This window comes from Lindgomyces ingoldianus (genome assembly GCF_010093535.1).
Source record: "Lindgomyces ingoldianus strain ATCC 200398 unplaced genomic scaffold BDR25scaffold_37, whole genome shotgun sequence".
NCBI classification, from domain to species: domain Eukaryota; kingdom Fungi; phylum Ascomycota; class Dothideomycetes; order Pleosporales; family Lindgomycetaceae; genus Lindgomyces; species Lindgomyces ingoldianus.
Window position 1 is genome coordinate 521,401 of NW_022985198.1, and position 25,154 is coordinate 546,554.

Genomic DNA, 25,154 nt, shown 5'->3' on the forward strand with positions numbered 1-25,154 from the left:
TTCATAATAAAACGTTGACTCCGAACAACAATAAGCCCACATATTCTGCCTCACCGGAATTTCCCACTCCGATATTGGTACTAGTTGTGGTTGTGGAAAGCTGCCGTGCCGTCGTTCCCTTTTTGGCGAAGCTTCCGGCTCTTTCAACACAGCCCAGAAAACGAGAAGTATCTCCTTCTGAAACTTGTCTTCTAACCATCAATAGGCAATCAGAGCCCAGCGATGCTGGACACCCTCAGATCGTAAGTGATTACTCCATAATTTCACGACATATTTTTCCATGACCGACCACGGTTGCATTACGTTGAGTTCTCACCGACATCAATAGTATATACACTGGCCTAATCAAGATGCACTCCAATGATCTCGCTCGAGCTTGCTGCCAAGCCCATGGCTGAGCTGGGCGTTCATTTATCGTGGTCGCACATTGCACCTGCCTGCAGACATATCCCGTGCCTCAAAATCCTGGCCATTGAGGCTGCAGCGACACCATTTCATTGTTAATTTCTGCACCTTCACTTCTCCATGCGTCTAAGGCAGACCTCCTCCCCTGTTCATCTTCCTGGCCACAGCATTTCCCGGGAGCCCAAATGAGTGGGCTGATGCAACAGGGAAAATTCTCTCACCGGTGCAGTTCATGGCTTATTCTCGTAACAAAACTCTAAAGCACTGCCACCAAACAGTTGCACAGAAACATTGAGAGCGAGTCTACAAGATAGGGCAGCGAATGAGAGAACTTTTAAGATGGATCTGGGGCCGGCTCTTGGGTGTTGCCGATAAGGCCGAGGATTTGCGAATCTAGTGTGGCTTGCAGGAAACCTGAAATTCAGCTCGATAGCTGACAGTGTTGCCAGAAAATCGCGCAATGTTGTCAAGGATCAGCTCTCGTCCCTAGGAGACTGCGAAATATTGTGAGAAGAGTGCTGGAACCTTGGACGTAAAGATTCGGGGGTTGGTTGCACATAATTCAAAATTGAGCCCTCCGGGGCTATTAGGCAGGACGACAGGTACAATTGCTGTTCCAGGAGCGGTTGATATCGCTAGAGAGCTTTCTACATTTCCTTATCTTATTTCGTGTTCCTCAAAAAAGATATTTATAGTACATATTAGATTTCAATTAGTATTACATGCGCTCTCCATTTTTCCGACACCGAAAACGTCTCTATATATTCGTCGCATTAAAATGGAGAGCCCAGGATCTAGGATGAGGGTATCCCGTCGCTCAATTTGAAAGCAAGCTTCTCCTCCGTCTACAAATTATCTTGTAAATTTATAAGCGAATCAGAAAACAAACAGGGCAGTTTTGAATTAGCTTCAGCTTGAGTGATGGAAGCTTTCAATGTGGAATGTTTGAAGCTCGCTCAACTTAACATTGCTGCTGATTGGATGAGGTTCGCTAGTGCTAACTCGATTCGGTGAATAGTTAGCTTTTAGTAGCCGGTTCCCTACTAGAGATAGTAACTATCTAGCGGGACTTCCCTCAACGTATGTGAACAGCCTCTCTTGTACTGCCTAACCAATGAATCTGGCCCGTCACTAGATTAAAAATAGCAAAGTAGAAATGTAATGTTTGATGCCATATGATCTTCTAACAAGATTGTCGTACTATTTAAGCCCTGGATTTATTCTTTACACGTGGGAATAGCGAGTTATTATAGGAAATATGCAGCTCCTTCACGACGTCACGGGACGAGTGGCTTCTTCTGCTTCGTGGCGTGTCTATAGCACCGACGTGGTTGATGAAGCGAAACTCATCACTACAGCCATTAACTCGGGCCTCGTCATGTCAGTACTTCGGTCTCACTTGCTTTTTCCGATACATTCTTAACAGACGCAAGAGCAATTTGTATTCAATACCTTGAGCGCTACTTACCGCCGTGCTTCCGCAAGCTACTCTTTCCTCACAACCAATACTCCCAAAAGCATGTTTCCAGTCGGCAGCCCAAGTTCCCGACCGTCAATGCGCACAATTCCCGGACTATGGCATCTCTACGATCCCACCAAAGACATAACCAGACGAATCAGATTTGACATACCAGACAGCTATATTTACAGTACTCCATCCAAAGACGGTGTAATTGTCCTTGAAAATGCCACAATACCTGACATCGGATTTCTGAACCTTTCTGGTATTCATCCACCCCAAACCCGGTTCTCAGACTCCAAATGTGAAGACGAATGTTGCAAAAATTTGTTGCTCGTAGGCGCAAGATAATACGACTCTTTATCGCGGCTTATCTTCTTGAAATGGGTGGATGGTGATGAGCCAGATGCTGGATGTATTAATGGGCTTGAAGAGGAGAGAGAGTCTGCACCTACGCTGGGGAGAGGACGTGGGTGAGCGTTGCCTGGTCCAGTATAGATGCTTGGTAGTGGCTGAGTGGAATACCATTACGTGGGGTTATGGAAAAAACGATGATAGATTTGTGCCATACGAGGAATTATGAAGGTTGAGACTATGTAAAGACGTGGATGAAAAAACTGTAGTCTTGAAGGAGTGGCTTGAGGGAGAAAAGGTCAAGAGTGTGGGAGACTATGTAGGGAATGAGTGGATCGGGGGCTGGGCTGACAAGGAGAATGGAGAGCACGGGGAGATGCGAGATACTTGGCGAATTTAACACCAGAGAAATAGGTAGAAAACCTTAAGGTTTGTAGGAGGACGTCGTGACCTAGAGTTTGGAGAGACAGGGCGGAGTCTGGGCAGCCTCCGCAGACAAGAAGATGCGGAATCACAAGCGTAAACGGCCAGTGCAAGAACACGAACCTCTCTACTGGCCACCTCCCACGTTCGGGCCTCCCAGTGGGTAACATAACTAGAAGAGTTGTGTTTCCCTAGATGCTGCTCGTGCTGGTTTGAATGACAAAGGAGCGAATACTCAGATAAGAAGCCCTCTGTTGACCTCTTAGGCTGGAGACCGTGCTGCATCGAGTGGTACTGAGAGTAATGCAACGCTTCAGCTGAGCAGTCCCCAGAGTTCCCCCTAAGCTGAGAAAGCAGTGGCATCTGGCCCGTCTAGAGAAAACGCTTGAAATGTAGTAGAATTTTTCTTGATGAGAATGGCTTGACACAAACCAGAGACTTCAGTCCGTATCCACTCTGGGACGGAGGACCACCTCCTGAAATGTATAACGGTAACGAGCTGATGAACCTCGATATTTGCCTGCATATCTTTAACCCAGATCTAAAGCTTCGCTGTCTTACAGGCGGTCTGTTATTTTCGGGAGGAAACCCAAGAAAACCGAGCTAGAATAAATCGAAGTGGACGGGTTGAGTCATCTCTTAACCTATGGTTTCAAGGGTGATACCTATTCGCCAGGTGGCCAGGGACCCCAATACAACGGTGTTTCTCGCCTCTTCCTCGACCGCACTGGGAGGAGGGGAAGAGAGGAGGGAGAGGGAAGGGGAGGGTGTAGACTCTTGAACAGACAGAAGAATGAATCACGGTTCGTTAGTTAAATGACCTAGGCAATGAGTAACATAATTAGTATGACAAATTTTGGACAATGCTGATTTAAAAATATTGCACAGAGTAAGCCATCTTCGTTCCAAGGTCATGTTTGTGAACACCCAAATTCCAACAGAAGTCAACAATCTCTACACGATAGGCGTATATCGTATACCTTTTGTTATCCACGTTGACCATTCACTCCTACTCCGCAATTCCCTCTACATCCCCCATCCACCCACATCTCATCCTGTGTCTTGAAAAACCCGATCCTCAGATCAAGTCCTTCATGAAGAAGAGCTTCATACCGTATAGCATTATTTCTGCGAATCAACTTCAGATTTAGCGGCTTTCTAAACATAAACCCTTTCTCCCCCCCTTGGCACGTTTCGCCGAAGTCGCAGAGCAGATTAGGCAGGTTGCTCTCTCCGCCTCAGCTAAAGAAACTCCCTCATTGCCAACGTGGGCTTCTGGATTAAGTTGAAAAGATGGGGTGACTCAGTGAGTGGAAGGATGTCTTGGTGTTCTTTCCAATCGCGGGAAATCGGCATAATTGCTGTTTCAACAACTGGAGGCCTTTCGACTAACACCTTAATAAGACTGCGCTTCTGCTCCTTGAGGATCCTCGGGCTCGTATCAGTGGCCATTCCCGAGGCTCTAGATTAACGTGGAAGTGGGCGATAAATGGAAAGATGAAGGGAGAAGTTTCATGGCGGATCAACCTGCATGTGGCGAGGATTTGGACCAGCACGCCTTCCATGACAAGCGTGATATTACCCTGCGAGCCCTTAGCATTAAGTTTGTTGTCGGGGGTGTGACGGAAGATTTGGATGTGAAGGTATGAGTAGCTCATGAGCCGGCTTATGTCATCAACTCTTTCTCTCTCGCATCGAAGACACTTCCCTTCAGAGTAATATGGTCCGCTCTTGCCGTATTATCGTAAATGTGGGTGCCCACGTGATGCCCTGAGGTAGGCATGGACTACCCATGTTCTCTCCTTACAATCTCCCGCTGCTGTCCTGACCTTTACCCTTCCTCTTGCTTCACCCTGGTAGTCCTATTCCTCATTATTGAAATTGGTTATACCTATATCTCCACCTTTTGAAGCATCTGCTACGGCAATCCCACTAGAAGGAAGTACACCTTGACGGGTCCATCCCTGGAGAAAATAAAAAAAATAACGCAGGTCCCTTCGCTCCCCTAAATCTGCTCTAGAATGCCTAAACTAACGATATGAAGGACCTGCAATCCTTCGAGATGCTCACCATCATCCTCACGCTCCTTACTTTCCTCTCACCAACACTCAACTGTCCACCCCCATACCCAACTACACCCGCTACTAACGCCACCTCCCCCTCGATCCGCTCCACCTGTGAAACCGAATACCCAACAGAGCTCCGCCTCATGTCCTCCCAGTTCCCGGAACTCGACTTCCGCCCTGGCCTCTTCCTCATGACAATGCGACAAGAAAACGACGATCGCCAATGGGCCACGCAAGTCCAATTCCAAAACATGCCCAATTCGTCATCCGTCTGCCGGCTCGAACTCGTGCTCCCTTCCAACAGCATGCTACGGATCTTCGGGGTCTCACCGGTTATGAATGTTTACCGCGTCGCTCGTGCTCCTAGTTCAAATGCAACTTGGAATACATTCTCCTTCGCTCCGAATAACAAGAGTCAAACAACTGTTTTCGGCAGTGTGAATGGAGCAGCTGACGCGATATTTGAGGTAAGGCAGAATGGTGGTGTTGTTGTCGTGGGAGAGGAGCCTTGCAGTGAGACGATGACGTTTCAGATGGGGATGGCGGCACCGGGACAGGGGTATGCGAATTACTGGGACTTTTTGCAGGTTAATCCACCGGCAGTGCCGGTGCAAGGGTGGAGGGTTGTACATAGTTGCTAGGGGTGATGTAGACGGGTGGTAATATCGACAAGACGAGGAGGGTGAGGAAGCAGGGGAATGGAAATGGGAAACGATATGAGTTGAGTAACTTGGAGAGCATTCCTGATTAGTTTAAGCGTTTGAAAACTTGACTGTGGAACGGAGAATAACGCAAAACCCTACATCTATCCGCGTGCTTCGTTTCGCTATTTATGCTTTCCTGAGAAGCGAATACTAGTTCGCTATCAGACCTCCACAGAAGAAGCCACGACTGGACAATGCAAGACGAAAGAGGCACTCTCTAGAAGCAAAGGAAGTTGCCTTGAGAGCATATAGCCTTGATGGTGACAATGATGGAAAACTGGCTCCTTTCCGTGAATTCGAAGATCTGCTTGTCACTGCGCCCGATGTTATGTGTGTGAGCCGACTTCTGCGATGCTGAAATGAGTATAATCGAGAAAAGCATGTACAAATAATAGGGGAAAGGGATTGCAGGTGGTTTAACTAAAAATGGGCTGGTTGGGATTTGAGCATGTGTCGACGAGTGTCCTATGGAGCCAGGAGTCGATATGTCTTTATTTGTAGTCGAAATGAAAGTGGAAGTGGACAAGCTATCTAGGGACCAGAGGGAAGTAGTTCAGCCCTGAACCAATAATTTTGAGGTCGAAACTTGGTAGACTATACACTGAATTTTGGTCAGTCTGGAACAAAGAATACTGAGGTCGAAACTTGATAGACAATTCTCCGAATGCTGCCTGCCTGTTCTGAGACGAAAAGAGAGATTATAAGCAGATTGGGGGGATCGTAAACATGAGGGAAGCGCCTTCCTAATGAATCAAGTAATCCGAAGCTCCAGCTATTCAAATAATGCAACACCTATTTAGGGCACAGTGATGTTTCACCAGCACGCCGTCCCATCCCGTCACTAGACAAAGGCTTGATGCTCGAAACCAATCCGGTTTAGACCTTAGGGTAGCATTCCTTTATGCTCGCTCTTTCTCCCTCGGGGTGCCGGACTTGTTCAGCTGGGCGACCGTATTTGTGTGCCGTATATTGCACTCGGAGACTACGCTCTATCAATTTGCCTAGTATTTGCATTCAAGCCTTCGTGGAAAGTTGTTTCTAACTCGGAGAGAAAATTGAAGCGGCGTTGGAATACGGGAAGAACTTTGTAGCGCTAGAATCCCGTGAGATCCTCGCTGTTAGTTCGCATATCCTAAGAGCACTATATGAAACTTTCAACAACATGGCAGGCGTCATGATCCTGTTCGAAGTTTTGCTGTTGATCCAAAACTCTGCTCTCCTTAAGAGCTTTATTGGTGTGACTACAATTTCTAGAATCTGGTGGTTGAAGGCATGGAAGATGAATTGGTGCCTGCGCCATTGCAACGGCATAGAAGAATGATCATCTCTTGAGAGTACCAAGAGCTCATTAAGGACCATAGATTGTTGTTGAAAGGTCCTGAAAACCTGAAGAGGTATTGGTCGATGATGCTTCAAGGGGAGTTTACTCACCTCCACAGACGAAATTTCCAAGCTACCAATTAGGTCTTGACGTCTTAATAGGGCGTTGAGGCTGCTTTCTGGTAACTCTCAATCCTCTTCCCTGGGAAAGGCCGCGAATCTAATTGCATATACTACAAATCGTTAGGTGAGATGTATGAATGCGTTATCTCACGGCTGGTAGAACCAAATATGTATGCAGACTGTTTTTGGTGTTTGCGGGGTGTATGAGTGAGGTAGGGCGCGGTAGGGGCCCTCGAAGAAGTCTCAAACGTGATGATATGGACCAGTGCTTTCATTGATCTCCACTCTCCCACGGGTGAAGTCAAGGTGTTGAGTGGCAAGTTGTTTCTAGAATCCTACGGCCTCTACAATGTTGGCTTCGCTGTGTACCACCACAAGCTGGACCACCCTCTTTATTTTCGCTATATCCTACTCAATCAAATTTGCCAATAATGTCTTCTAGGTTATTCTAAGCACGCTGAGAGGTAGTAAGCTATTCAATTTCTCTGAAGTCTTGTTCGTTTCGTTCTGGTTTGAATTATAGAATCATGGAGCAGATCGTCTCACACTGAAGACAAGGAATAATTCCGACCAGGTTGAACCGGTATCATAATATAGAAAAGAGCGAGGAGGAGGTTGATGTGATGATTTCTTCTTAGATTGGAAGTGAATAGTTGACAGTGAATATCGATATATGGAATGGTTGGAAGCGTGGTCACTTTGGTTGAGCTCTTTCTATATTCTCTTTGCCTTATTGATGGCCGCAAATTTGATCTCGGCAGGCTTTATGTGAGATTAGAAGAACAATTGTGGCGAGATTGAGTGGTAAAGTAGAGGAGACACAAGGAAGGGGCTAGTTTCTTGGGCATAGTGCGGCCTTGGCATAGTCTTTGCACATGTAGGAACCTGACGGATAGACCGCTTTCATAGGTATAGAATGATGTGCGGTCTCACCATTAAGTTTTTCAAACGCGATTCCCTATGCACCATCTAGATATACCAGATTTGATGATTGACTATTATGTTGGACCTCCGTTATGTACGTCAGGATTCGAGTTGCAGGTTGACCTTTCTCAGCTCATCCTTCATGATCTGCATTGGCACTCACTGACCCACTGATGGTCTCCCTTCCTCAACCTCTACATTATACCTAGGTAGTTAATGATAAATGGAGTTTACGACAACCAGGCATCCTAGGATTGCATGTTTTCTAGCAGGAAGTGAACATAGGGGTTGGATATTTTAGGTACGGCAACTTTAGCTAAACATATAGATTCGTTCAACATATCCGTACATGGTAATCTAAAATGCCAAAGTCTAAGAGGGAACAGACAAGAAGGGAAACTGACGTCCAACAATCCAACCAAGAATCTTCAACAGAATGGCCCTCAAGGAAATTCAGAACATGAAATACTAGGGTATCTATACTCTTCTCCAAATCCTCTCCATTTTCTTCTCTTGCTATCCTCTGCCTAAGAAATCGCAATCCCCTCCAGAACAGCCCCAATCCCCCTAACTCCCCAAATAGCAGAACCCCACCTAACAAACCAGCATATCCAAACCCCCTAATACCCCCTCGCAGTAGCCGCCCTTGTAGCAAGCAGCTCCACGCGACTCTTATACAAAGTCATCATATGCTTCAACGGGTCCCCAAACACCACGTCCCTCAATAACTCATCATCGACAGTCACAGCCTCAATATCCTCTTCAGAACTCCCTCCAACCCTCTTCCTTAGCACAACAAGCCTGCCAGCCGTGCTTAGTGTGCTTGCCGGGACATTCCACACAGGTTGGCTCGCCACACTATCGGCGGCAGAAGTCTTAGAATTTTTGGAGCTAGAAATAGAGAACTTGGAGGGTCTGGAGGAGGCGGAGGAGGTGGAGGTTGTTTGAAAGGAGTTTGTGGACGAGAGATTTAGTTTTGATAGCGAGGCGAGGGCGGTACTGCACGCTGAGCCCGAGCTTGGAGCAGGGGAAGCGTAGAGTTTCAGCAGCGAGCGTACGACCTGCTTATCTGCTCTAGGCACCGGATCACCCTCGTTAATAAAGCTATAAAACAAACTTTTTCGGTGCCGCCTGTTGGTCGGATGTCGGAGTGGGAGGAGGCTGATTGGAGGGGCGCCGAAGGTGATGCAGTGCACGCGTTTGAAGAATCCGGTGAGGTGGTTTAGGTCCGATTTCACCTGCGTCGACATCATGTGGGCGTAGAGAAGAGCGGCAACGGCTCCGCCAGCGGAGTGTCCTGTTATTAGGAGAGAGCAGTTGCTTCTGCTAGGGTTTTCTTGGAGGAGCGCTTTCAAGCGTTCGGCGACGGGTTTTACCATCTGTCGAGCGACATGCAAGAACCCAGAATGACAGAGATTTCCTTCATCGTCGAGGAAGCCTGAAGGAGAGGAGGGAGCGGGTCGGAAGTTTACTGCCCAATCCATGAAGGTTTGCGAGCCACGGATGGCGAAGACGACGATGTTCATGTCGTCGATTGGAATGGATTTGAGCACCATGGCTTTTGTACCAGACCTCCAGTCTGAGGGAACATGGGTTTCCTGTTCTGCAGTACGGGGAGCTGGGGGAGTGTAGACGCGGAGGGAATAGGTCGCTGCTAGGCAGAGAAGAGGGTATGTTGGCATATAGCTGTTATAAATAAGCCCTAAACACCTCGTAAAGGGAGAAAGATGGACATACACTTTAAAGGGAGGTAGATGAGGTGGGAGTCTGGAATTTGCATACAGCCAGACCTTCGAAAAATGATTCGAAGCCTTCTCGGTCGTCGAGCTCGGATACACCGGGTTGGCTGCTCTTCCCCTCGGGACCTCCACCTGTAATGTTGAACTCGAAGAATAAGCAGATGAGGCTTGCTGAACCATCAAATCCCGCTCATCTCCACTAAAACGTTCCACATCCATACTCGTAATTACGGCATCCAGTTTCGAGCTAATAATATCGCACAGAGCGGCCCCTTGATTTAGACATTGCGTGCTCGTCTTGCTCAATAGACTCGTTGAATGATCGATACAATCAGAGGTGATATTCTGCAAACAGGTGCTGCTCTTCCCAGCTCCGGATGCCAGAGTGCCTCGTAAGTCGCTGACGGATTTGGAGGCTATTTTGTCGACTTTGTGCCATGATGATTTGAGTCGGCCCTCCTTCTCTTTCGGGGCATGTGAAGGAGTAAAACTTATTTTAGAGTTTCCGATATGTGGTTGGCCTGGCTGTACAGGTGGAGATCCATAAGGTTGCCGAGGATAAGTGCCATAGACCTGCGGAGGCGGCAAGCCATAATCCTGGGGGGTAGGCCCGTATATCGGGTGTTGAGATCTGTTCATCAAATAACTAGAATTACCGTGTCCCATGGGAGGAGCGGGATAGCCTTGAGTTGGTATACGAACTGTGGACGGTAACGAATACGCATTCTGTGCAACCGGATATGGTGGTGCAGTTTTGGATGAGGATCTCTTCCTCCTCTCCCTCCGGTCGCTGCCCAGAAAGATAAGCGTCATGTTTTTTTTGAAGAACGTGGGGTTTGCGAAAGTCGTTTGTATGTCCTAGCCCTGCCTCAATGCTCGTTGAATCTTTCGCAAGCCTTGCTCTGGCCTAATTCATCGCCACAATCACGACCCCCCATTCACTACCTCCCTCTATCTCATTGAATTAATCTTCAAACAAACGCCGTAATAGGTCCTCAAGGTGTCCAGGTCCAGTTCCAGTGCGCGCACGGTGTGCTAGGCAGAGAGAAACGAAGTTGAGGGGGCAAAGGCTCTCTTAAGTGGTTGACGTTTCGTTTCGTTTCGCAAAGTCATGCATAGCCACGATCCTAGCACCTGCATCCTGAGCTCTGACTTGCCGCCACCTTGCTCGTTCCGGTTACAGCACGAATCACAGATACAGTCGCTTTACGCAGTGATTGGAGGGTTGGTTCCCTTGGCGTCAGCCAATTGGGACCTCCATCTCGCGCGTGATAAGCTTGAAGAAGCCGTGGAAGCCTCTCGATCTGCCTGACCAACAACTGCGTGGCAGAGTTAATCAATTCGTTGTAATACATGAATTAGTACTAGATTCCCATCTGATCCATCTCTAGCTCAACCGTGAAGTCGGAATTGAACGTCCTCGGCCGCTCTTCTATTTCGTCTCGGTGCCGAAGTTTCAACCACCCCTCCAATTCGCCTCTGAAGTTCATCCCATCACCGTGACCAACGAACACTGAAAGCTTGTTTAAACTCCCTTTCACATGTCCTCAGTCGTCTTCAGTCGTATCATTGTCAACATGGAGTGATAATAGCGTTCATCCAATCCAATAATAGGGATCTTATCGCAACTCCCGATTTTCAATGCACTCCACAATCCTACCAAACATTCGAGTAGGCCCAGCCCAGGCCCTCCGAAGCCCATGAATCCTTAAACGGAAATCCTAAGTCTCCACAATCCCCGCAATCCATTCACTCATTCACCCACCCATTCATTCCTCCACCTATCCACCTGTCCTTAGCCGTAATTCAAATGCCACTCAAGACGGCGCCTATCCTTAAGGTTGAGCCAAACGTAAGTCAGAGTCAAAAGCAGACTGCAGACTTGAAGAAAGAAGAGAAGAAAGTGGAACAGAAGTCATTGCAAAAGTACAAGGATCCTACAGGTCCGCTGAATTTTTCTTTGATTGGTAGTGAAGAAGCTTGCGTACGTGAAGAGGGAATGCAGTGGCAAGCAGTGCAAGTTGGCCACGTCAAAGGCCTTGTGACCAAGGAGATAGCGCTTCAAACTGCATGCAGTGTAGTTCGCGCGATGATGCGGCGATTGAAGTCGAATTGCGTTCACTTGCATCGAACGGCTTAGAAGTCAGGGAACAAATGTCCATGCCTGGCATAGCAAGTTAGTTTCTGAAAGCCACAATTGGAGGATTCTACGTACGGATCTTCTCCAGTCTGTCCATATGCTTCTGTTTCTTCCGGATACTTGTCGAACTGACTTGCATCGCCAACACCCGCTCGAACAGGCGGTACATACGGCGCATCAATATCCTTCTTCTGCAACCGTTCCCACGTCACCTCAGCAAACCACGGATGGTTCATCACGTCTTTGCTGCCTGCGTGGAGATTTCCGAGTCGCTTAGTCAGGTCTGGTGTGATGAGCTTCTGCAGCAGGTCTTGGGCGTCTGGGTGGATGTATGAGGGGTATTTCACCCGCCCTTTCAGGATGTTTTCGTAAATCTTCATGGGCGACCCGCCATCCCAGAAAGGAGTGAAGCCACAGAGCATTTCGAAGATGAGGATGCCGAGAGACCACCTATTGAGCTGTAAGAATCACATGTGGGTGCGGAGACAGACAAAGAACCCACCAGTCGACCGACTTGTTGTACCCTTTCGATGCCACTACCTCCGGGGCTAGGTAATCAGGAGTTCCACACAACGTCCAGGTGATGTCTGGCACTTCTTTGGCAAAGCCAAAATCGGTAATCTTTAGATGCCCATGTCTGTCAAGAAGTAGGTTTTCGGGCTTGAGATCGCGGTAGATAATGTTCTGCTGGTGGAGGTAATCAAGCGCGAGCGTGACTTCGGCGGCGTAGAATTTGGCGACGGGATTGGGGAAACGCTTTAAAAGGTAAGAGCGGGTACGGGACAGTAATTCATAGACTCACCTGAGATTTTCGCAGCAGACTGAAGAGCTCACCACCCTCGACGAAGTCCATGACCATGTATAGATTTTTCGAATCCTGAAAGGTGCCCCAGAGAGTGATCAAAAAGGGATGCTTAACTTGCTGCAGCATGCGGCGCTCGTCATTGGTGTGTTCAACTTGCTTCATCTTGACCACCTGGGCCTTCTTCAGCACCTTGACGGCGTAGAATCGCTGATTGTGCTTGGACTGGACGAGATGTACCCGACCGAAGCTACCCGTGCCCAGCGTCCGCTGGATTGTAAAGTCACTGAGCGTGTATTTTCCCTTTGTGGCGCGGACTTGAGGCTGTGTGGGCTGCGATTGCTGCGTGACGGCGCCATTCGCAGCCCTCTGCTCGATGGGCCGCTGCTGCTGGTTCTGGTACAACTGGTTCGAGTTGGATGGATGTATGAGGTTCTGTATGCTTGGGACATTGTGTGAGGACTGCTGGTAGGGCTCGGGAGACGCTTGCGGGGTCGCATAGGCCTGCTGCGGGTAGGCGGAGGGGTTCATGGAGTCGGCGACCTTGGACGGGGCGGTTGACGCCTGCGTGGAGTGGGATGCAGCGGTCGACTCGTGGGTGGTGGCGGTCTTGCTGCTGTGGGTAAAGGAGCTAGACAGCGTCTTAGAGGTGATCGGGGTGATGGGCGACGCGGTTTCCTTGATGGGCGAAGTGGGCGAGTCGAGGTCCCTGGATCCCGTCGAGTCCTTCGTCCGCTTCTTCTTGAGGAATCCGAGAGTCGGCATAAGAGCGGCGGTAGAGGAATGCTGCCCAGCCCTGGCTCGTCAACCCTGGGAGCCGCAGCGCGGACGAGAGAGGCGGCGGGAGCGGGAGCCGAATGCGCAGGCACCAGCGGCTGGAGACAATGGCAGCTAGCGGAGGAGGGTTGTAGGAATTGAGGCCTTCGCAGCAATGAGACAGGGCATAGGGATAGGGATAGGCTGTGGTGGTGATGCGCGGGTGGAGAGGGCTGACCTGGTGGGAGAGGGCTGGGTCGCGGAGTTGAGGTTGCTGGGTTGCAGCGGGGAAGGAGCTTGGCCAGGACCGATTGGCAGGCTAGGCGGTCGTGGATCGGGCCTCAGTGCCTGTCTGCCTGTGAAAGAAACATGTCGCAGGGGCAGGCAAAAGGCAGTTCATGGTGCGGCAGTCGTGGATTTTCAATATCAATATTAGGCACCACTCGCCGCCATGTATATACTGTGGTACCGCTCGTCGCTGGCGGTCAAGCCCGTTTGTCATCTCCAACAGCGCCATCCCGACTGCGTTTGGGAGCATCGCACAGTGTTAGACGAGCGAGATGCACTGATCTTTGCGTCATGCCTGATGCTGCCCGCGATGCCCCGTCCTGGTAACCCCCAATATCATCTAGACCTAACAGATCATAAGCAATGTTGCCCCCCGAACGCCATTAATATCCATGCTGCCTATCCATCCAGACCGATCCTGAAAATCCTTCTAGCACTGATTGAAAATACTTCACAGCTCCTGCACATCTTCTTCGTCGGCGCTTCCCGCCTGCAGCATGGGCTTTGTCCACACCTCAAGGTCGAGGCCGCAGATCTCCATGCGTCGCTGTCGGAAGCGCTCATACAGCTTCTCCCAGGCTGCCCTTGCCTCGTCGTTCTTTGGTCGTAGCGCTACTCTGTCATAGTATGGCACATCGTACTCTGGACCAGGAATTTCGGGGTCCGAAAACCGCACATATGTCGTCGCATCCTCGAAAATAGTCGCATTAAAGCCGTCGATTGCATTACGCAGATTCTGCGACTCATACACGACATTGCCCATGGAGAGAGACCACTGCGAAAGTAGCGACTCTGGTGCGGCGAAGGATTTTCTGAACAGTTCCAGGTCAGTCAGGGGTCGTGACGAACGCAATTCCTTTAACCGTCCAAAGTCCTCCGCCGACGGATGAATGAGAAGAAGCAATGTCGATAGCGCTTTCCTGTCCGCAGATGCTGGAAACGCAGCCATTGGTTCTGACTTCGAAAAGGCCAGCAGCGAGTCTAGTGCTGATGCATCGAGCAGTGTGCCCGGTCCTTGGAGATAGATGACCCGCTCATAGTTGGTGAGAGAATACAGGCTTGCCAGAGAATAGGAAGACGGCAACGAGGCTAAGCAGGTCGACGGTTAGCTGCTGAAGTTTCTGCAAGGGACCACCTTACACCGGAACACTCACCGTCTGCACCATCAACAATGGTCTCCATTGGGATCAACACGACGCCATACCGCCTCACCGCAGTCCGCAGCAGTCTCTTCGTCGTTATCAAGTGCGGGTTGAATTCATCATCCTCCGTTTTCTTCAGCCATATGCGGGGAAACAGGAGGATCCGCTTCGCCGGACTCTTCATCTTATGCAAATCGCCGAGCAGCATCACTGCACTGCACACCTCCACATGTTCCTTCACCATCTGCACATAGCCTAGCCGATTCCAATTGAGCGCCTGCTCTCGCATATACTGTTCGTATGTCTCGTCGACATCCGGGCGCGCCCCTATTGGTCTTGCCCATTTGACGTCTAGTGTGGGAGGCGCAACTGGTACTGGAGCGGGCAGAGGTTTGGGTAGTCGCGGTTTTATGGCTGCTTGCAGGCTATGCACTGTTCTCTGCTGCAGGACGTAGCCTGAGAGGAAGAGAGCGAGTGTGAATAAAAATACTAATACAAGTTAACTTCAGTCCCCTTTTTCCCGGAATATCTAGTGAACGCACCAATAACAGAAGATAGGAGGATGGAGACCTGCCCGGAAGTGAGCAGCATACTGAGAGTGTAATCGTGCAATAATATGCCAATCTGGGATCGTAAATGTATGAATTCGTAGAAGCAAGCTCATGCAAAGTATGTAAATGGTGAGTATTGGTGTGGCGTTTGTAACCCATATTCCGTAGGGCTGATTATTTACTCTCTCACCCAGGTCGCGTGGGCGATTATCGATAAGGGTCTTGGCGTGAATATGAATTTCGCTATGCAACGTTGGACGTCTTCCTCTCCCGCTTCATCAACCCAACACCGCCCTCAACACAACTTAAGCAAATGGCCCACCATAAAGCCGACGCATCAAAACTCCTCGACGACCGCGGCTACGGTGGACGACTCATCCGCGGTCAAAACCCCGCCCTGCTTTTCGAAACTGGCGTCCGCAACCGCATAACGCAGTCCTACTACTGGAAAGAGCAATGCTTCGGCCTCAATGAAGCCACACTATGTGACCGCGCTGCGCAGATAAAATTCATCGGTGGCACGACGGGCGTGAATGGAAAGCCTACGCCTTTTTTGTGTCTGGCGTTTAAGTTAATACAGCTGGTGCCAGATAAGAGTGTCATATTCGAGTATTTGAATTTCGAGGATGATGGGGAGGAAAGTGATAACGAAGGGGATAAAGCTGAACGGAATGGAGAAGGAGAAGGGGATGAGGATGGAGACAATGGTATTATGAATGGAGGACGGGTGCAAGATCCTGAAGCCGCCGGTAAGCGGGGCGCGTTTAAATATCTTCGAGCGCTCGCGGCGTTCTATATTCGGCTTGCATGGGAGCCGGTCGAGATTTATAATACTCTGGAGCCTCTGCTTTCGGATTACCGCAAGTTGAAACGCAAGACGAAGGAGGGATATGCTATGACGTACATGGATCAGTTTGTAGACGATTTGTTGACGAAAGAGAGGGTCTGTGCGACGAGTCTTTGGAGAATGCCGCCAAGGAGCCAGTTGGAGGATTTGGATTTACTGGATGTGAGGGAGAGTCCGTTGCAGGGCGAGGTGGATGCTATGGATGAGGATAATGGAGAGGAGGTGGAGGTTGTGGAGAGCGAATCGGATTGATGTCGAAGAAAGGGATTGGGACAAAATCATGATATGAAGGGATGATGACTATCTATTATACCCGGTTTGTCCTCGATTTCCCTTACTCTTTTACCATCTTTTTCATTATGCATATATACCAGTTTGTTCATCAGCTTGAGTTGCTCAAACACTCTGCAAACTATACCCCAATATTCTCCAAAATTTCTTTTCGTTGCTCTTGAGGAACCCCAAATATCTGACCCCCTATCGTAGATACGCCCCCTTCATCAATTTGTGGGAGTCGGCGCCTGGGAGCCGATGAGGATGGTATGTATAGGGCTTGTGTTGTACGTAGCAAGGATGAGCGACACAGGGAAAACTGGTGAAGATCTAAAGATCACAGGTGAGAGGCACATACGGTATTCGGATCGTCCAGCCTGGATAAGAATGGTTAGTAGTATTACTTCGTTTGTCTTCACCCTAAAGCTTGTCGGACCGCATGTAGCTAACATCCCTAGAACCCCCCTTAATTATCACCAGGAGTCCGTATTCTTCGACGTCTCCCCTACATCTTGCAAGGATCCGTTCCGAAGTCAGTTGCTACCTCGAACGAGAGTGACTCAATCTGTGAGGCATAATGTGTCCTTTCAAATCCGATGGGACAGCTAGGGGATCTTCCCACGTCGGCTGGCTACCTGCACTGACTGATCAGTTTTTCAGTTTTCTATGGAATCTCCACGAGTTAGTACTATTGGCTGTTTGTACAGTAAGCAAATTACAATAGGATCCAATGTATTCGGATCTGCAAGGTGTAGCTCCCAGTTGTTCCATTAGTTCCTATGTCCAAATCCCAAAGGCAGTCAATTCAATCCAAAAGTGAGTTGTACGAATCCTACCTCAATCATTCCACACCTATCGGGTCTTTTAAAGATGGGACACGTCTTGAGGTCTCGCTCCTGAATTAAAGAATGGGTATTCAGCGTCAACTAGAATTTACATAGTTATACTTCATGGTGCGAGCTCCTCTCTTATGTCGTTTCATGCCCTCGCCAATAGGAAGGGCTCCTGTCAAAGAGAGTGCGTTCTCAGTTTCAAGCCACTATCTGTCTCATCGAGCATAGGAAGAGGTGGTGCGACTTGCTGAGTTCAGTTGTGGCTTGCGTAAAATGTCTTCATAAATCACCAGAACTTCAGCTCAGCAGGATGAACCAACCATCTTATCTCGCCCCTGGCATACCTACCTAGAAATCCTAGAAAATTGTTACAATTTCCCCAATCAACTTCAAAATTATATTTTGCAGCATTTCACCTCATCTCTCCCCTCACTTATGACACACGGTACCTTTACTTCGATTCATTAAAATGTCCTTTGGAGTAGGTGTTAGCAATTTGGTAGTCGTTGGAAAGATTACGCACGACCTACAGGTGGGCTGCGCGAACGCGAAATGCGATTGGGTGGGACTCGCTCAACTTTCAAATATATCAATGTCACCATCGATGCCTACCGTCCAAACTATAAAACCACTCCTCTTGCCAAGCGATTAGAGCAGACAATCAATATGCTCGCGAAAGCCCGCCGGAATACAAGAGAGGATCTTAATATAATCCTCACAAATACGAAAACTTAGGTTCGGCCCAGAATTTGGGCACGATCATACACTTCTACGAGCGCCCGGGCTGACAGAAAGGTTACAAGGGCTCGCCTACAAGAATAGCTCACCACCATTCTCATATAATCTGGGGTCCAGGTCGACAGATCGGAACTTGTTGAAGTGGGTGTAGTGGGGGGATTCCGAGTTTAGGGATGGGAGATGAGGGTGGGGAGGAAGTGTTGCCGTGCTGAGCGCTAGTTTTTGTGGAGGGAGAGTGATGGTTTGGGAGGATTAGGGGATTGCGGTAAGACGTAGAGAGGCCCCTTACTGTTTTATTGATGTGGCGTTGTAGTAATGGAAGGGTTTGTAAAGATTTGCGCATATGATTGAAGGGTTTTTTCTGAGGTGGTGAATATTGTAGAATCTGACTCACAATTTCCGGCACAAAGACAAGTATTTAACCTAGCAGGTTAGAACAGCGGGGGGGTGGATATGTAGGCTGTTCCCGAAACACAGCCTAGACTCTTGGTATAGAAAGTATTGGACAGGAACCTTGTTAGGTGTCTACGCGATGCTGCGCTTTATAAAAGAACTCCTGCACAAAGAAGGACAAGAAATCTACTCCATCCGCTGTCCACAAAAGGTCCCCAGATTCCCTACAACTCCTTGCAACCTTTCTGGCCCGCCTGTTAATATACCCCACTGCTGTATGATCTTTATCCACCACCGCCCCATCCTCCTCCTCCTCCTCCTCCTCCTCCTCCAGGTCCACCACACAACCGCTCTTCGCCCGCTGAAGAGTTAACCCCTTACAGTGCCGCGTGGTGTCCTTCAATAGCGTTGGGTGGCCGGCCACCCGCGGTTGCTTCCACTCGTACTCGTACAGCGGCTCTCCATCTCTTATTAAAGCCGCCTCGGTACTATGAATATGCAGATTTCGACGCTGATCCCTTCAACAGGGGAAGTCTCGCATCTGAACAGTACTTGGGCTAGAGGTCGGAGGGCAGGTAGCCAGCGTATAAATTTGCCAAGTTGTGGATGTGGATTTTACAAAGGCATGGGTTGTAGGAGTTCTTCGCGGAGTATGGATTCGGTGCTCAGTGGGAAGTCCGGATGCCGGCGGAATCGGATGTCTGCTTTGGAGCGCTAGCGTCGGGAGAAGGAGAAAAGTACTTGGAGCTGTAGAAGATGGTGTGGTGGATGAATTGCCTTCGCCTTATCCTGAATGGTTATCGTTCAATGGTGCGGCAGTGATACGCTGAGTATTGACGTCCATGTTGGTGATGCTGTGTAGTGCGAAGTATTTTTGAGAGAGCTGAGAGTACTATGCTGTGATTGTGAATAGAGGTCACGTAGCTGAGAGAGAATAAGAGCGCAGGGCGTGTTCTATAGGTGAGAAGAGAGATCACTTACAGGAGCCAGCGATTCCGTGAAGCTTGATTATGTTGGTTGGTGAGTGACCTCAATGTAGAGCTGAAACGTTTTGGCTATGGATTATACTGGATCACGTAGCTACTATACAGGTCCATGCATATAAGAATCTTCCATTTCACAAGTAATTAACCTTCTATGTACTTTACCAACGATACCTACTAAACCTCCTGAGGCGCTGTTACGCTACCTGGAGGGAGCATACCCTGACATAGCCCGAATCCTCGAACCATAAAAGTAGAACAAAATCGGCACAGGAAACAGAGCAGCGGTCAAAAACCCTAACAAGCTCCTTGACCAATTGACGCCTAGGGTATGATACCTGATCATCTAGTGAGTACACCGTCTCTCAACAAACTACTACAAAGAGGATTCAACTCATATCGCAGTAGCAAAGAGCGGAAACCCCGCTCCAAACAAACTCCTCACAAACGTATTTGCTGCAATCGCACTGTTCGCATATATCAAATAGCAATCGATAATATAATCCAGCCCCTGGAGGAAAATCATCGAGACTCCCCGCTCCAATCGGAATCCCAGCAACAACCTGTGGCACCCAAGTTATATCCTTATCGGCTGTCCACGCAAACCAGAACATCCCGATCGGAAACAAGGCGCCGCCTATGATCATGGGAATCAGGCGTTCCTCGGGTACAATGCGCCCGTGTTTCTCGAGCTTGCGTGCGAATCGCGTTTTGGAGGTCCAGACGATGATCACGCCGCCAAGGAGTACGCCGATGGTGATGCTGAGAAAGGGGAGGGCGCCGACGCCCGAGTTCCAACCTCGTTGTTCTTGGAAAGCGATCGGATAGACTTCGAAGAAGAGGTATAGGGTGCCGTAGATGAGGGACATGTACAGGGTTACGAGATCGAGGATTGGCTCCAGGGCGAGCATGGCGAAGGGACGAATGAGGTATTTCTGTGCAATGGAATGGAGGTCGACTTGCTGTTCGTCGGACAAAGCGTGGACAGCCCAGTTGCGGGTTTCGTGGCGGATTTTCTTCGCGCGGGTGGAGAGGAGAGTCGCAGGGTGATTCAGGGACGAAGAGCAGGTCGATGGTACCAAAGAAGAAGGACATTATGGCTGTGAGGTACTCTGTCCGGCGCCAGCCGAGATGGCTCTGGACTATGAAGCCGCCGACGATGGGGCCGGCGGCGGGGCCGATGAAGGTTGCGCCTGCGAAGATGGCCATGGCGACGCCTCTATCAACGGGACCCCAGAAGTCGGTTAAGGTGCCGCCAACGGTGCCTAGGGGAGCGGATCCGAAGACGCCGCCGAAGAAACGGTATAGCATAATGGCTTGAAGGTTCTGGGCCACAGCGACGGGGATTTGGAAGATAGCGAAGATGAAGAAGCCGGTAAAGAGGGGGATCTTACGACCGTAAAGTTCGGAGAGAGGACCCCAGACAGGTGGGCCGACGGCAAAGCCCTAGGCATATTAGGATCTATAACGGACTTGTAGATGTATCAGAGGTTGCTTACCAGAACGAACAGTGAAGTCCCTAGGACCATGACTTCATTAGACACACCAAACTTCTTAGCCGCAGAGACAGTAGCCGTGCTGAACACTGCTTGCAAATGTTATGCAGATGGTTATTAGACCGAGTAGCATTGTGACATTCCATTTCTTCCAGCGCGGCCAATTCATTGGGTTCACCGGATCGCTTGGGTCGTCCCAGACTATCAAATTTGGATCTCGATTTTGGGCCTCACCATTTGTAGTGTTCTTCTCGACATCTCGTTCTGGATCTGACTGCTCTTCGACCGCCCTAGGCTGTGAGATATGAGATCACGTATAGTGGATAGAAGACTGCTCCTGAGCGCTGATATGCCGACTTGCAGGTACGATAGGCTCGGTAGGAATGGTGCTACTACTTGTTGAACGCATAGAATCACCGACCCCGAGAACAAGGGAAGATTTGCCATCATCGAGGCTCTTCTCATCATCGAAATCATCCTGTTGTTGAGAAGAGGCAGACTCGGGCATTTCAGAGGGCTCTAATGTTTGTTCTGAGACTCTTGGTGTGGGTCCGAGCGGAGGTTGTAATCCATTAGGCAAGTATATTCTTCGTCCGGCGTTACTTCCAGAGACTCCATTTCCTGGTCCCATGGATTCTCGGGCCATTTTGGAGCTATGTAGCACAAGGCGAGAAATAGGTTGAGAGAACGAAAATAGAGAGGAAAATGATTTCCATTGAACGCTTGTAAGTGTAGATTAATTCAGAAAAGAACACTGCTTGAGCTCGAAGCCAGAAGAGTCTGAATGTACGAATATAAAATGTCGTATAGTCCTACTTACCAATTTATTTTCTACAAACATACGCTCTCTAGCTATGCATGAGAAATTCCTCCTGTCGTCATGTTGAGCCCCATTCTCGCTCTTTATTCGTCTCGGCCGAGGTCGTATCCCGCCCTTTCCATGATTTGCGGTTACCTACAGGTTTTTTGGATCGGGGACGAATAGCATTGGTTCACCGTTTCTAGCTTGTTGTCGGTATCTACGAAGACGCGCAATTCTTATATATCGTTGTACGATGGAGGGGGTGGATGTTGAATGAAGCCTCGGTGATAAGTATGTGGCCGGTTTTAGATGCTGATACAGGCCGAGCAGGCGTTAGGAGGCCGGGCGAGCTGTGAGAAAGTCAGCGAGGTCGGATATTGGGAAAGACCGAGGGATGAGCGCGGATCTGTGTTATCTCCAGCTTAATAAATACCCTCCGCTCAACATTCTTGATTCATTCCAAACTTCGTACCCGTTTTGCTATGGGAGATACCTAATGCGACGTTATGTTTTGCGAGACAATCGACTCTCTGAGCAAACACCAACCAAGGGGTGCAAACGTCAATGAAGACGCAATGTAAATGTTGGGTTTTCGCCAGGAGCTACACCAAGCTCTTCCGATTGATCGCAAATGGACGATAAACAGGCAAACTGCTTGACGAGAGCTTAATATGCGAAATTGCCTCCGGCAATCATTAAACTCCTCTGCTCCAGAGCCTTCAATATTTAGGCTTGGCAGTTTACGATGCTTGACGCCACGAATCCCGTCCATCGGTACGCCCCGGCAAGAATCCTTAGGATCGACACAGGGAAGTTGAGAGGATGCGAGCCATCATGCATGCCAAGATCGACCCCCACGTGGAACATTGCGGGTCTCCGCGTTTGTTCTTCCCAGTCCAATAAGAAATTAGACTCAATGCCCTAGGAACTGCATCTCTTTGCTGAATTTCTATTACACTTCAGTGGCTCCGAACCTGGGACATTTTCCGGAAAGGGAATGGCGGTCTGTCCTAAGGTCGTTGTCTAATATCTAGACGCAAACTTCGAGGCGCGGCCTTCCAAAAGTAACGGAGGAGGAGCAAGAGAAAGGCTTGGCAAATGCCAGGCTGCACAAGACCTGCGTGGCGCTGCATATGCACCTGCTGCCATTGCGCAGGAAAGGGATGTCGCGCGGGGATTTCGGAAAGTCTTGGGACTGATCCATGGATTTGGACGCAAACACGAGGTTAACGAACATAACTGAGTTGACCGACTCATTTGTAGATTTAGTTTTTTGAATGCTTTCGAATGATGTCTTCGACGGAACATGCCAAGTTCCCGTCTTGAAGAAAAGGCGTAGGTCCTCAGAATTCAACCTATGGCAGAAATTCATATTCACGGGAAGATCCCGATCTGGGGAAAGGGATTTCCTGCGTCCCAGGAAAGTGGTTCGAAGTGAAGCGGGCTGAAACGAGGCGACAACTCCGTCCCAAGATGCCGGTTGGTGGAAGGGGAAATGGACACGAAATCCAAGGACGGTTTCTCAGAGCTAGGAAGCAACCAAGCGAGAAATAGGTTCTCGCAGTGATGAAAGCTCCTCATTTTAGACATCATATTTAATCACTGCCCCAGGGCTGAATGTGTTGAGGTGTTTGGAGATGAGAAATCTGCTAATAGTTCTCTGCCAAGCCTTCCAGAAGGTCAAACTGATAGCAGCTCTAGCACGAAAATTTACAAAGTCTAGCCCAGCAGCGCCGCTGCAGGATTAACATTAAACCGACCAAGAAGCACTGGAGTGCGTCCTCGAGCGAGACAAGTCTGGTGAGTGAGCTACATATCAAGTAGACTCTAAAAACTGGAGCTCATCGCTCGCTAGTGCTAACCCTAATACCGGAAAAGCAGCACACGACTCCTCCATGCATCTCGCGGTTCCACGGAAACGATATCACGTGTGCGATCATGCAAATACTTAGGCCTTGCGGTTCCCTTGCTGCGAAAGGGTCAAAAATTGGGCGTGCCATTTTAAAGTAATTTTCAAGAGCCGGTTCTTGCTCCTTGGAGTTTCTGCCCAGATGTGTTCGCCTTGAGAACTGGAGAATGGAGCCTGCTCCACATATTCCGCCCCCAATCTTGGCTGGAGGCGGATACGGCCTGGTATGTTTTTAGGAGACTGCCTCTTTTGGACTAGCCGACATATAGAAGGAAGTGGGTGTTTGTGCCTCTCCAGTCACAGGTCAAGGTCAACATCGGAATAGTAGCAGCGTAGGTACCAAGCCTGAGCCCTCTTCTAAAACAGGTAGGGTCTGGGTTTGCTTCCTACTGATCAATGGCTCCAGCGCGCATACGCACACTTACGAGGCCGCGCGAGAGCTGGGGCTTCAGGCGTTGCCGAGCTGCTCCACATCTAGCGGATCGGGAAAGGGGACCACCCAAAGCACTTGAAATTCTCTGATGATGATGATGATGCGCAAGACACTGATGGGGAATGAATTGAAAGCGTATAAGGTGTCGGTCAGGACACGACATTGGCATTGCGAAGACGGCAGGCGAATCTGCTCGACTAGAGAAGGTATCCTTAACTGGAGGAGCAATTCCGGTGGTTGACCAAGCTTGCGCGAGGACTAGGGAAGGTCGTAAACCGCATACGAGCAATCCCAGTTCTAGGGAGTACTGGGACAAGTATTGCCGGAGATTTGGTCCTGGGTGCAGCCTCTCGCTTTAATTCCCGGCAAAGCAGTGTTCCGATGTGCTTGAGGAGTTGGCAGCGGGCGACTGCTATAGGTCGCGTTCGAAAGAAGAGCTTGACATGATTTTGCGTACCGGCTCATCTATTCAAATATCAAGAACAAGAGAGGTAGCTTGGAGCTGGGCTCGTTGCGCGTTGGGTTGGAAGGACTGCGTTCATGGAGCCAGAGGTTTCTAGTCCAGCAATGGCGCGAACAAGATTTCTGGATGGACGGCTCTGGTACTGCATATGTCAGTTTTCCCGGTGTATTGGGCAGTTGTGGGCTGCGGGCTGCGGGCTGTCACATCCGACTGGATGCAGCGTTCTAAGTCCGATGTGTACGAACAATGAACGTGTCACCCAATACAGCCCCTTGCCTATGGTCGAGGGAGTCTAGAACCTTCACAAAGTTTGGAGAAGTGGTAGGCCGACATGCAGAGCATGTGAATAGGACACGCGAGCTGCGGGGGTGGAAAGCTTTGGCGGAAGCGGTTCTTGGCTTCCAAAGGTTGTGCCACCCCTTGCCATCTAAGTATTGTAGTCCCTCAACACCGTCCAAGAAGACAGCTCAGGGGGAAGAAATTCGATGAGATCGACATGGCAAAAACAAGTTCATGGTGTTGCTTGAAGGATCCGCGCAGGGCCACCTCAATGCAGTTAAAGCGGTGGCTGAAATGGCACTCCAACGGCCGCCACGGACGCCAGGAGGTGCCCAAAGCTTCATTTTGCGAAACAAAGGTCACGTCACTGAGGTGCCCGCACGACAACGCAACAGAGGGGGGCTAGGGGGGGCTGCATGTGTTGACGGAGGGGGTGCGGAGCTGTAAGGAGTGAATTGAAGCTCTAAATTGCCATCGTAACTGCGCAAAGGGAAGTATTGGAGCTGCAG

The 25,154-nt window shown here is 49.4% G+C and overlaps 8 protein-coding genes across 8 annotated transcripts; 4 read left to right on the forward strand and 4 right to left on the reverse strand.

The window, feature by feature from the left end:
* Positions 1-360: 360 nt before the first annotated feature.
* BDR25DRAFT_360284 (uncharacterized protein) lies at positions 361-4,594 on the forward strand (the record flags this gene model as incomplete). Its single annotated transcript, XM_033696221.1, has 31 exons — positions 361-499; positions 537-650; positions 692-769; positions 803-870; positions 896-1,074; positions 1,122-1,158; positions 1,204-1,264; positions 1,334-1,415; positions 1,470-1,532; positions 1,597-1,635; positions 1,695-1,710; positions 1,746-1,797; positions 1,839-2,200; positions 2,267-2,337; positions 2,382-2,449; positions 2,488-2,548; positions 2,574-2,632; positions 2,696-2,800; positions 2,837-2,894; positions 2,931-2,974; positions 3,018-3,033; positions 3,077-3,207; positions 3,261-3,444; positions 3,530-3,698; positions 3,724-3,755; positions 3,787-3,843; positions 3,890-4,079; positions 4,108-4,284; positions 4,356-4,391; positions 4,421-4,462; positions 4,502-4,594. 31 exons carry the CDS (start codon positions 361-363, stop codon positions 4,592-4,594), a joined length of 2,883 nt encoding a protein of 960 aa, XP_033542599.1.
* A 181-nt stretch (positions 4,595-4,775) lies between these two features.
* On the forward strand, positions 4,776-5,348 carry BDR25DRAFT_187722 (uncharacterized protein; the record flags this gene model as incomplete). Its single annotated transcript, XM_033684257.1, has 1 exon — positions 4,776-5,348. A coding segment is annotated over one exon (573 nt), but the record flags the coding sequence as incomplete, so codon positions are not given.
* Positions 5,349-8,398: 3,050 nt separating this feature from the next.
* Positions 8,399-10,156, reverse strand: BDR25DRAFT_239129 (alpha/beta-hydrolase; the record flags this gene model as incomplete). The annotated part of the gene is made up of 2 exons (XM_033685660.1): positions 8,399-9,464; positions 9,516-10,156. 2 exons carry the CDS (start codon positions 10,154-10,156, stop codon positions 8,399-8,401), a joined length of 1,707 nt encoding a protein of 568 aa, XP_033542601.1.
* Positions 10,157-11,436: 1,280 nt separating this feature from the next.
* On the reverse strand, positions 11,437-13,379 carry BDR25DRAFT_82829 (Pkinase-domain-containing protein). The gene is made up of 4 exons (XM_033699114.1): positions 12,460-13,379; positions 12,160-12,413; positions 11,733-12,107; positions 11,437-11,681 (listed from the first exon to the last, which is right to left on the reverse strand). Exons 1-4 carry the CDS (start codon positions 13,222-13,224, stop codon positions 11,654-11,656), a joined length of 1,422 nt encoding a protein of 473 aa, XP_033542602.1. The 5' UTR covers positions 13,225-13,379; the 3' UTR covers positions 11,437-11,653.
* A 316-nt stretch (positions 13,380-13,695) lies between these two features.
* On the reverse strand, positions 13,696-15,325 carry BDR25DRAFT_294792 (uncharacterized protein). The gene is made up of 3 exons (XM_033688804.1): positions 15,188-15,325; positions 14,658-15,134; positions 13,696-14,592 (listed from the first exon to the last, which is right to left on the reverse strand). Exons 1-3 carry the CDS (start codon positions 15,234-15,236, stop codon positions 13,955-13,957), a joined length of 1,164 nt encoding a protein of 387 aa, XP_033542603.1. The 5' UTR covers positions 15,237-15,325; the 3' UTR covers positions 13,696-13,954.
* A 150-nt stretch (positions 15,326-15,475) lies between these two features.
* Positions 15,476-16,681, forward strand: BDR25DRAFT_82856 (PRP38-domain-containing protein). The gene is made up of 2 exons (XM_033699115.1): positions 15,476-16,359; positions 16,530-16,681. The coding sequence occupies exon 1, from the start codon at positions 15,510-15,512 to the stop codon at positions 16,293-16,295; it is 786 nt and encodes a 261-aa protein (XP_033542604.1). The 5' UTR covers positions 15,476-15,509; the 3' UTR covers positions 16,296-16,359; positions 16,530-16,681.
* Positions 16,340-17,884, forward strand: BDR25DRAFT_360288 (uncharacterized protein; the record flags this gene model as incomplete). Its single annotated transcript, XM_033696222.1, has 10 exons — positions 16,340-16,487; positions 16,530-16,583; positions 16,630-16,745; positions 16,797-16,848; positions 16,889-17,013; positions 17,072-17,132; positions 17,204-17,237; positions 17,277-17,386; positions 17,451-17,594; positions 17,682-17,884. 10 exons carry the CDS (start codon positions 16,340-16,342, stop codon positions 17,882-17,884), a joined length of 1,047 nt encoding a protein of 348 aa, XP_033542605.1.
* A 1,581-nt stretch (positions 17,885-19,465) lies between these two features.
* Positions 19,466-21,405, reverse strand: BDR25DRAFT_378431 (MFS general substrate transporter; the record flags this gene model as incomplete). Its single annotated transcript, XM_033697547.1, has 7 exons — positions 19,466-19,601; positions 19,686-19,774; positions 19,827-20,279; positions 20,323-20,709; positions 20,763-20,848; positions 20,883-21,054; positions 21,181-21,405. The coding sequence occupies 7 exons, from the start codon at positions 21,403-21,405 to the stop codon at positions 19,466-19,468; spliced, it is 1,548 nt and encodes a 515-aa protein (XP_033542606.1).
* Between the last annotated feature and the right edge of the window lie 3,749 nt (positions 21,406-25,154).